Source organism: Antrostomus carolinensis, unplaced genomic scaffold (genome assembly GCF_000700745.2).
Source record: "Antrostomus carolinensis isolate BGI_N321 unplaced genomic scaffold, ASM70074v2 scaffold51718, whole genome shotgun sequence".
Lineage (NCBI taxonomy): Eukaryota > Metazoa > Chordata > Aves > Caprimulgiformes > Caprimulgidae > Antrostomus > Antrostomus carolinensis.
This window is the reverse complement of record NW_010336046.1, coordinates 1-10,640: the sequence shown is the minus strand read 5'-3', so window position 1 is coordinate 10,640 and position 10,640 is coordinate 1. Positions and strand designations below refer to the sequence as shown.

Genomic DNA, 10,640 nt, shown 5'->3' with positions numbered 1-10,640 from the left:
GTGATCTTCCAGATTATGTTCTATACTGTCTGCCAGAGCATTTCTGGTGACTGACTGGATTTTTTCCTTTGCACAGGTTGGAAAGGAATTGCAGGTGGATGAGATTAGATTGGTGACCGGGTCCGCTGAGTCCGCAGCACTCAGACTACGTGTTCCTCTGCAGCAGGTGCAGGCCCAGCAGTCACCATTTCTAATAACTTTCATGTGGATTCTGATAGCAGTGACTCTTCAGACTCAGAGGTGAGCATACACTCCTATCCAAAATGCCCATGAAATTAAGAACCACGGTGGATTTAAGACTAGTGTTGTAACATCTGGATGCAAAGTCACACAATGACTTTCTGTAGCTGGCTTGTTTTCCAAGTCTTGGAATGCTATAAAATCTTTGAGGATATTGCCTATAACGGTCTCTTAGTTCTTACAGCAAAAGTGTACGCAAATAGCAAAAGCATACTGTGCTCTTACTGTTGTTGAAAACACACAATCATTTTGCTCATGTGCTGGCACTTAGCAAAGCTGTTTGAACTTAACCCCTGTCCCTTATGAATGACTTCTGAAAATGTAAGGACAGGCATCTTTCACCTTTTTATAAAAACAAAGCAAAACCAAAATGAAACAAACCCCCCAACTTTGGTTATGGGTAGGTCTGCCTATGCCAGGTTCTGGTACTTGCTCTGTGGAGCCAGTATGTAGTGTGGTGTTTGTACCTGATGGGTCCAAGATCTTGAGGAGTTTCTAATAGAGGCTGTAAATACCAAATGCATGTAGAATTCTATGGGGATTGCCAGTACCCTTACTAAAAAGTTAACGGGCAAAGAATTTCTGAAAGATTGCCTTAACTGTCTGTTCTGATAGTAGTGTTCTTGGTAAGACTCCTAGTTCTGTGATCATATTGGCATATTTTAACTCTGTATGCAGGTTAATAGATGCCACAACTGATGTTTTGCTGTAATGGTAGTAGGCTGTCTTTCTGAAACAGTATTTCATTCTGCAGTCTGATCTCCTATTGGGCTTTCTGGACACTCTGGACCCAGAGATGTTTCTCAGGTGTGCCGATTCAGAGTCAATGGGCCTGGAAAAGCTGGAGGAAGAGATCTGTGGAGAAACGAACTCCATACCAACCTCCCCCTCTACTTCTTTGGGGTCCCCATCAGCTAAGCTGGAGGCCATTAATGAACTGATAAGGTTTGATCATGTGTACACAAAACCCCTAATGCTGGAGATTCCTGTTAAAATGGGCAACCAAACCAATATGCTAGTGAAAATTGAGGAAGTATCTCTCTCCCTATCTGAAGATAAAACTGCCCCTGAGGTCCCGGTGTCTGTCAAAGAAGAACCTGTAGAAAGCTTCATGCCTGAACTGGGCATCTCTCATCTGCTTTCCTGTCATTGTAGCCTTGCAGCCTCAAGCTATCTTTTGGATGCCTGTAGTGACTCTGGATATGAAGGATCCTTTTCACCCTTCAGTGACATGTCCTCTCCACTTGGCACTGGCCATGCTTGGGAGGATAGCTTTGCCAATGAACTTTTTCCCCAGCTGATCAGTGTTTAACTCAGTAATGCTAACTCCCCTTGGATAACTGTCCTGGCAGGATAACAAGTTATGGCACTTTGGGATGTGGGGAGGAAATCGAGTGTATTCAGAGGAGTATTGCTCATTTCTAGCCATGCTAGTAGATGGAGTGATGGCTGATTGATTTCTTCTGTTAGGGGTGTCCTGTTCTGCCCTTCCCCCTGCCCCTATCAGTGTTGGCTTGTGAAGGAGGAAAGTTTGTTTCTCAATAACTTGCCAATTCTGTGTGAACCTGAAAATACTAATTTTGTTTTCCATTTAAAATAATGTTGACACCAAAAACTGCAGTGGGATATTCACGTATAGACAACTGGGTTAAAGCTAAATAGTCTGTACATCTTACAGGTTTCCTATGTAAATGCTTATTTCCATTTGCTATGTAGAGTTGCTTTCTCCATTTAATATTTAATGGTATTGGTGCAATTAAAGTGCAGTGCAGCTCACCGATCATTTTTTGTCTTGTATCTCAGTGGGAAGGGGAGAGTATCTGGGCCTTGTGGAGTTTGAAACTGCAGAAATTGAGATTCAGTGTCTTGTCCTTATACCATCTTAATGCACCAATCTAGCAGCACTTCTGTGGTGTATGTACTTGGATGCTTTAGCAGCTTCTTTTTGGGAGCACTTGATGTTGCAAACTCTGTTCGAGGTAGGTGGGTTTGTCTGATGGCTGGAGCTGCTAGAGCAAAATCTGCAGCCTGAATAGGGAATGCAAGTCACAGTATCTTTATGTCTGAATAAAATTAATGTAATATCTTCCTGTTGGCAAGTAGTGGGTGCATTTCAAGTGGCATGTCTAGTGTCTGAGACACACATGAAATGAAAAAGCTGCAGATTCTGTGTTGCCACATAAAATTAACTTTTCAGGAGCTGATTTCAAATACCACAGTAGGACTCTCTGCTCCAGCACTACAGTATTAAAAACACTTGAATTGGAGTGACAAGAGAAGAAACTGAAATTTTTGTACTGAAAGTGTGGTAACTGTTCCAGGTGTTTGCACAACTATTCTTGGTTTCAGTGTTATTTCATGTCTTGCATTAAATTTTGACAAAAATAACTTGAGGTGGGGGAGGGCAGGGAATGGGGAATGGGACAGGTGGGTATTGGTTACTAATACTCAAGGTGACAGGACTGCTTTGGACTTCAGTGACCTGGCTTCTTGTAATAAAGTGTTCTATCTGGATATTGGATAGTAGTAAAAACTACAGCTGTGCAATATAGCAGAAATGTAGATTGAAAAAATTAAACTTTAAGTAGTCTAAGTTGCTTTACTTTCAAGCTGGAAAATAGGGATGACTGCAAGAGGACTCTTAGTATGTTGTGAGTCCAAAAAGCAAATGGACAAGTGAGAATTTGATCCATACTTTTGCATTGCTTTTGTCAGTATTATTGGAACTTTGTATGAAATTTAAAAATGAATTTAAGTACAGCAGAAATAATGTAAGGCAGAAGTTTTGTGTCTTTAAAATTCAGCTATATGTTTTCTAGCATAGAAGTCAGAGACATGGTTTACAGGGATAAGTATGTAGTAGTTGAAAGTAGCACCTGTAAAAGGACTGATCCTTCACATCCTTTCCTCAGGGCTGTAGGAAGATGGAGACTAGCACACTGAAGATGTGCAGCCCATCCCACTGCTCTTGTGGCCATTTTTCTTGTTCTCACAGAGACAACATCTAGCTTCTAAAAGGTAGTGCAATAGAACACAATGTAATTGATGGAACTGTGTCTGTTTGGTGCTGCAGTACTTCTAGGCAATGTGTGTTTTCTTGCAAATTAATGTTTGAGATGGAGGCACTGTTGATAAAGCCTGTTCCTCTGTGAGGCTTTTACTTATTTTTGCTTCTTCAGGAGCTGATCCCAACTGTAGACAAAGTGAAATTTTTGGTAATATGCCCTATCTCCCTTATCATCCTTGATAACTTGAGATACCTTTCTTGGTCCAATTTCACTTGTGTGATGTTTAGTTTTAGAACTGTGTTTTCTGTAGGCAAGCTCCTGTGACCAAACCAAGCAGTTTTTAAGCATGACAACTGATAACCAACCATTTTAATAGCTACTGAAAGTAAGGCCTTTGCCAAAAGAAAGGAAAATCAACTAGTTAATGAAATCAACTAGTTGATGAAATAAACTATAGAAAGTTTATACTTTTGCTGCCTGAACATCTTTTTTTAATCTTTCTTCCCTATTAAGGTATTTGGGAAGAGTGTTAACAGAGGTAACAGGGCTTGCCATATATTATGATTTAAATACAGTTTCTGCCCTTAAAAATACTTTAAGGGCAAGTCTGTTGTTTTGGGCTAGTTGTGTTTTAGCCTAACTAATGCAGCAAGAAAGGGCAGCACAGCAAAAAAGGCTTCATTTAGCATTCAAGAACCTGCCTGGATTGAAGGACTGTACACATATATTCTCAAGATTTTCACTTTTATTGGGAATGAAACACAGGCATCTAAAAATACTTTAGAAAATTTATTGAAAACTGACATACAAAGGGTGATTTGGTCCCAAGAGAAGACAGACCAGAATCAAATCTTCCATATTTCAAAATAAAGTTTTGCTAATACTGCCTCACGTTTGTAAACAGCATTAATAAAAGTCTTTTAAGGAAGCCAACAACAAATGAAACTGTTACAAATATAGAAGTTTGAAAACACCTGGTACCTTGTTCTCTTACCCTCTCCAAATGAGTGCTAGAGCAAGAATCTTCAGTCCTCCTAGATACTCAATGCCTGTTCTACCCCACTTTTCCTCCCCCATAAATTTAAGCAATCCATCCCTGTTCTGTCCTATCACAAGGGCAGAAGTGAATTAAGAAAAAATTGTTTTCTACCAAAGCAAATTTCTTGGGCACAGTTTTTTCCCCATCTCCTGGTCTTTGTTGCTAGTCCACCATGGTATTCTTATTTTGGATGGCAGAGTAACAGTGGTTAATGATGCTGTATTAGCATCAAGCAATTAAGAGGAAATATACGTCTAAAAGCCAACCTTTTGTACAAACATAACGGGGGAAGAAAAGTACCCTTAAAAGCAATCTACAAAAATTTCTGCAAATTGGATATGCAATTTGTCATTTTTAAGAGGGGAAAAAAACTTGCATCTAGATGTGACCTATTTAGGCTTCCCCCAGTTTTCTACATCCTCTGTTGCAATTTTAGTGTTGCTGAGATGGTTTAATCAATCTTTTGAATTTTTTATCCTTTATTTTCAGTTCATTTAGGATTCAGAGCTATCAGCTAAAACAGTTCCAACTTTGAACATTTGCTATAATCCTGCAAACATATAAACAGGTAATTATTTGGAGGCACCACATTTCCTACCCACAGTGACTACAGCCTTTGCCAAACTGCTTTGCTTTACTTTATACTCAAGCAATGCAGCGTGACAAAGGCTGTAGATTTTAAGCATGTTCAGCAGCTTAATAATACATGAGAAATTTTACAGTGAATGCACAAGATTGGTAGCAGACCCTGAAGTAAAACTAGACACAATAATAAGATAAAGCTGCACCTGTTCTCCAATTTAATAAAAGTTCTAGAATGTTAAAGTTATATACCAGTTTCCAGAGTAATACCTATTCAAATGTTGGAATGTTTTTAGTGAAGCTCTGAAATGTTTTAGCAAAAGAGAGCAATTGTCATGCAACCTTCAACAAGAGCAGTAAGATAGACAGGACTTAACAAATAGGGGTATCTTTTGAACAAAGCTTCTGCTGTCAGCCAAAAGAAAAGAAAGAACAGCTGCAAAAAGAGAAGCTTTATTTTAAACTATCAACTATAGATTATTCAACAGTAAAAAATATAATCACAAAGATTATCAATTAGTTGTGCAAAGGAAGAGTAGATTTTCCTTATAAAAACAGCTGCATTACTGTTTACATGCTCCTGTATGTTAGCAAGATGTCAAAAACAGACCGGGATGCTAAGACTCTGAGCAGAACCTATTACTTGGGAAGGAATTTCTCATGAAAAGCCTCAATTTGGGTATCTTTGAGAAAGCTCAAGGACTTAAGAACACAACCTGAGATTCTCTACCTTGTTTAAGGGTTTTAAGCATAATGGAACTGTTGTGCATTGAGGAAAGCTACAAGCAGTAAACACATCAAGGATTCCTTAACATCCTAAAAGCAGGGTACAAAATTATTTTGGCATATATTTGCATAAACTATGTGACATTATGCTAATGGCACATGTTCTGGCTTAAATTTTAAGTCTAGATTCCCTCAGGAGGAAGACAAGCATCTTTTTTACTCCATCACTGATGACAGCAGTCTCAAAGTTTGGGACTTGGTTACAGATGATAATCAGCATTTGATGCTCTTTACACCAGAAATCAACTCCCTGTTATCTGATTTACTTATGTTTATCAAAATTAAAGGATGCCATTTATTTAATCAAAAGTTACACTGTCTTCAACTGACTTTCCAACTTGATGCATACAAAGAATCACAGCACAATGTAAAGTGTGAATCAACTGGCTGAGAACCAGTTTTCTCCAGAGTTTGCATCATTTGAAGTGGGGGGGCATCAAAAACCCACAAACACAATTTGGAGCCAATGAACCAAAGATGACTTTAAAGTTAGTAGGTATCTTGCAAGTTAGTAGCTGGTTTTACGTTCTACAAAGAAAGAGGCTTATGCTTAGCTGTAACATTCCTTCCCTGCCGTACTGCAGAATGTATAATTTCTACATTTGAGTTTACATCAAATACAACCAGCCACAGATGAAATAGTGTGAAAAGCTGTATTTCCACAGGGACTGCTTAAACTGACCAAGCATAGTATGTGCACCAAAGTGTCAATGGCTCAGTAAGTGAAAGATACAGCTTAAGCCACAGTTACATTCAATATTTGGATTTTATACTTTACTAAGGACAATTAAGAGGGTATTTCACCATCAAGCAAGATGGAAAGCTACTTCCTTGTTCCGAAGGCCTCTGGATTACCTTCTCAGTAAAAACAAGAATATTTAACAGACCAGAGGACAGAAATCTTGGCGTTGGGTTTTTTTTTCAGTTTCTTTAAGTTGTGTCTGGCTTATCCATGTTCTTAAGATTGTTAGTAGGAAAATCAAAAACAAATAAAAAAACTTCAGATTCACACATCAAACCAGGAAGAAAGAGGGAATGAAAAAACAGCAACAAAAACACATCAGCAGCTTGCCACTCCCAGTCTAAAATCTGGCATCTACAACTCCATTTCTTCTTCTGCACACCCAGGGATTCCCAAACTAACATACGGATCTGGAGACATGACAGTCTGTTGTGATCCAGGGAATGTTTCAGTCTGTGGGTCAAAAGCAGCTCTCAGTGTTGACTGCTTAGATTGACACCCTTCTGTACTCTGCTGCTTGATGTTCTTAACAGAAACAGACTTCAGTTTATCTGTGAGAAATTCGGGAAGAGGTTTCCAAAGTACCAGCTCCATAGAGGGACGGCTCCTAGAAGGGATGGAGTCATAGTTAAATTTAAGTTCTCCAATGACAATTACTAAATGCAGAAGACCAGTGAGTATTCTTCATCTTTTGTGCTAGCCTGGAACTATATTCCAGGATTCATATACATTCCTCCCCCCTGCTATTAAATTTCCTCTTCTTTAACTAGTTCCATTACTTCTAATTCTAACCCTGCGTTTTCTTTCTTTTCTTTTGCACCAAACTTAATGACCACTGTTGGTCACACTTTAGGACCAGTTTCTTTTGGAAACTCACATACATAAAAATCAATGTATAGTGGTTTATTCAACAAAGTTCACTCTCTACAAATGAGGAATACAGAACAGACAGCTTGATGACCACTCTCACTTTTTACGTTAGGATAGTTTTTCCTGTTTTTGACCAGATGATTGATCTGTTACACAATCTTGGCTGCATCATGCAGTAATTAAGGACATTCCACAAACACAAGACTGGGTCTCTCTTTTTGCATGTATTAGCTACATAGCACCATGATTTCCTCCAGAACTTACATAGATTCTATTATTTTCTTTGTGAGGACTTCACCAAAATCCCTCTTCATCCCTTTTTTAAGGGTATCTGACAGGATAAGAGTGGGCAGATTGCTAACATTTCCATCAGCATGAACTTCCTCATCTTCATCAATTATCCTAGGAATGGAGGGGGAGATAAACACTATTGAGCATACTGTTAACAGGCACATCCACTGCAGACTACAGTTAATATCAACGTACACTGCACTGTACAGTGTAGATAACTGACCTAGGCTGGGTACCAGAAGCAGCGGGGCCGTGTTAACATGAGTCTCTCTTGGGCCAATATACCCTAAGAACGACTTACCATAGAAGCCACTTAAGCAGCTATGCCACTTCTGGTACCTGAGCTAGCTTTGTTATCCCTGCATTGTCCAGCAGTGTGCAATGCAGACATACACTAAGAGAAAATAAATAAATTCACTTCAGGGGAAAGTGTATGATTCAGTCCCATGACAAGAGTGAGTTTCAGTTACGCAGTAGCTCCACCTGGTCAATTCCCCATACCTTAACTTTTGAGAATTATTGAAAAGCTACTGAATACAGTTCTTAACCTTTAAGGATGTTGCACCCATTTCTCAGAGATTAAAACAGCACAAAAAGCAGAAATATTTAGAAAAAGCTGGAGGTTATCTCCTTTGTTTTTGGTAAACCTCTTTTACAGAAAATTTAGCAGAGTAGCTGGGAAAGATGAGGAACAATCATCTGAGAGATCCCAAGCAGACTTTGTACTGCAGACATAGCCAGACAATAAAGACATCTGATTTACCCATGAAAAAAACCAAAACAATCTAACAGTACCTTGCTTCCCTTCACGCACCATCTATGGAGTAATCATCTAAAAAAAAATCTTGGTTTATAATTTATATAAGTTTTGGTTTTTCTAACAACTGTCTGCAGTGGTCATTTTAGATATTTTGGAATACTATCTCAACTGCAATCAACTGATACATACACATGACATTCCCAGAAATCTTTCAAAGGCAAGAATGCACACTACATTTATTAAACGATTGCAATGACTGCCCGTAGCCCCCCCATCACCCCCAATATCAAGCCATCTGGTATTTAACAGCAAGATGAACCTCAGTCTTTGCATATGTGCAGAGACATCTCTCTGGTTCATGCTATTCTCTACACTGAGAAATTCACATCTATCTTGAGCATTTAGAAGTATTAATCACAGAAGAAAGTGCAATTGGTTGAAAGAAGCCGAGCTCAAGTCTGTCCAGATAACATCACTTAAGATTTGAGCTCTGGATACCCACAGAAGACCATATAACCCCATTATGGTACACTGATGCCACATAATGATTGTGAATATAGTAATTCATTCGCATTTCTTGCTCTAGCACCCTGAATTTCAGGTCATAGCATCAGCCCCTAGACTCACAGGACCATAGGTAGCCTAAAAAGCAATCACTTCAACAGCAGGTCCATCTCAGACTTACAGTAGTTATCACACTGTTAAGAGCTAGATTTAACTGTTAATGCCCACCAAAAAAGGGAAAGCTCAGCAAAGCCAGTCTACTCAATCCCTGCATTTACCTGTCCTCAATTTCCTGAAGCTTCCTGCGAGCAACCTCGCATTGCTGTTCCCCCATTGTCTGATCCATTTCTTCACAGGGAATTTCTAACATGGCAGTTTCAGGACCGCTGCCACCACACTGACTTGCTACCTCCCCAGCTGCCTGCTGACCTGCACAGAGAATCCATTCTTCAGTGTTGGGATTCAAAGGGCAATTTTTGACTCCTGTCAGTCTCTTCTTCCTCACAGGACAACTAGGAAACAAAATAAGTTTACAATTGTCAAAAGAGAAATGTGGCATTCTTGAGGAAAAAATGTTATAGAAAGCCATGTGCATTTCAACAGATTTGACATACTATGGAAACACAACCTCCACAAAGAAAATCAGTCCACCTTGCTCTTACTAAAATGTGGGTACCCATGCAAGATAATCAGTAATACACAATTAATTAAGAAACTGAAATTGATTTGGGCCTATGTGCAATTCAGGTGAAGAGTTCCAAATGGAAATAATGATAGAATTGCCCTTCCTGCATATGTTGTAGGTGAGATGTGCTCAAATCTTCATAGAAAACAAAGGGCAAATTAAGATTTTTCAGGCTATAAAAAACAGATTTAATTTACCCTTCCACCTCTTCTTCTAGCTTATGCTTCTTTCCACAGCGAACAGAGACACTGTAAAAGAAAAACAAATTGTTATTTAGCTTCTCATTACATCTTCCAGTGAAACTGAGATTTTAAAGCAATATTTTCTCCTTTTTAAAATTTCACTTGCAGCTAAGAGCAACAGTTGCAGTATGTCACCAGCTGCAAAGGGACTGGAAGTTTTGGACAATAAATGACCACTTTGTTCCAATAAAGTCAAAGCTGCCTGTAATTACTTAGTTCTCTGAGCAGAGTTCTGTGCCAGTTTCTCCTCCTTTATGTTGTTTGTTTTTTCCACAAGGGGCAAGAACAGTTTTTGCTAGAATTAAAATATTTCAAGAAGCAACACATGATCCAACTTCAGTCTCTTAATACATTGTTTCAGTGACATACTCAAATTAAATATGACCAAACAACAACATTTTATGCAATAATTTAACTTTTTTGTGCTCACATATGAGAAAGAGCATGTTAAAAAAAGGCCCAAAAAAAAAAAAAAGTACACGAGCTTAAAAGCACGTCAAGATGTCGGTAAACTTAATCACACTTCTTTCCTTTTAGAAGGATCCTTCATCCTGCACCAACAACCTTCGAGGCTGTAAGATGAGGGCAATACAATTCTAACACTGCAAAGTGAGACACTGATAGAAGGAAACAAATTATAACCTGTCTTGAAAATAAAACGTGTTTCACATAGAGAAACACCTTCCTGCCCTGTTCCACGGTAACGGGCGTTGCACTTACTGGCTGTGGCCCTGCGGCGGGCGCAGGCCTTGTGCCGCGCGTGTGAAGGAACCCACCGGGGCCACCGCCAAGGCCTCGTTGTAGCTTCCGAGCGCAGCCAGAGAGGCAACATCGAAGCTGCTCTGCAGATAGAGGCCGGAGGAACCGCCGCCATCGGCCCCGTCGGTTCCG

The 10,640-nt window shown here is 39.4% G+C and overlaps 2 protein-coding genes across 2 annotated transcripts; one reads left to right on the top strand and one right to left on the bottom strand.

The window, feature by feature from the left end:
• Nucleotides 1-137: 137 nt before the first annotated feature.
• On the top strand, nucleotides 138-1,620 carry XBP1 (X-box binding protein 1; the record flags this gene model as incomplete). Its single annotated transcript, XM_010174715.2, has 2 exons — nucleotides 138-240; nucleotides 995-1,620. Coding segments are annotated over 2 exons (661 nt in total), but the record flags the coding sequence as incomplete, so codon positions are not given.
• A 4,959-nt stretch (nucleotides 1,621-6,579) lies between these two features.
• Nucleotides 6,580-10,636, bottom strand: CCDC117 (coiled-coil domain containing 117; the record flags this gene model as incomplete). Its single annotated transcript, XM_010174714.2, has 5 exons — nucleotides 6,580-7,004; nucleotides 7,532-7,669; nucleotides 9,101-9,334; nucleotides 9,705-9,755; nucleotides 10,470-10,636. Coding segments are annotated over 5 exons (843 nt in total), but the record flags the coding sequence as incomplete, so codon positions are not given.
• Nucleotides 10,637-10,640: the final 4 nt, after the last annotated feature.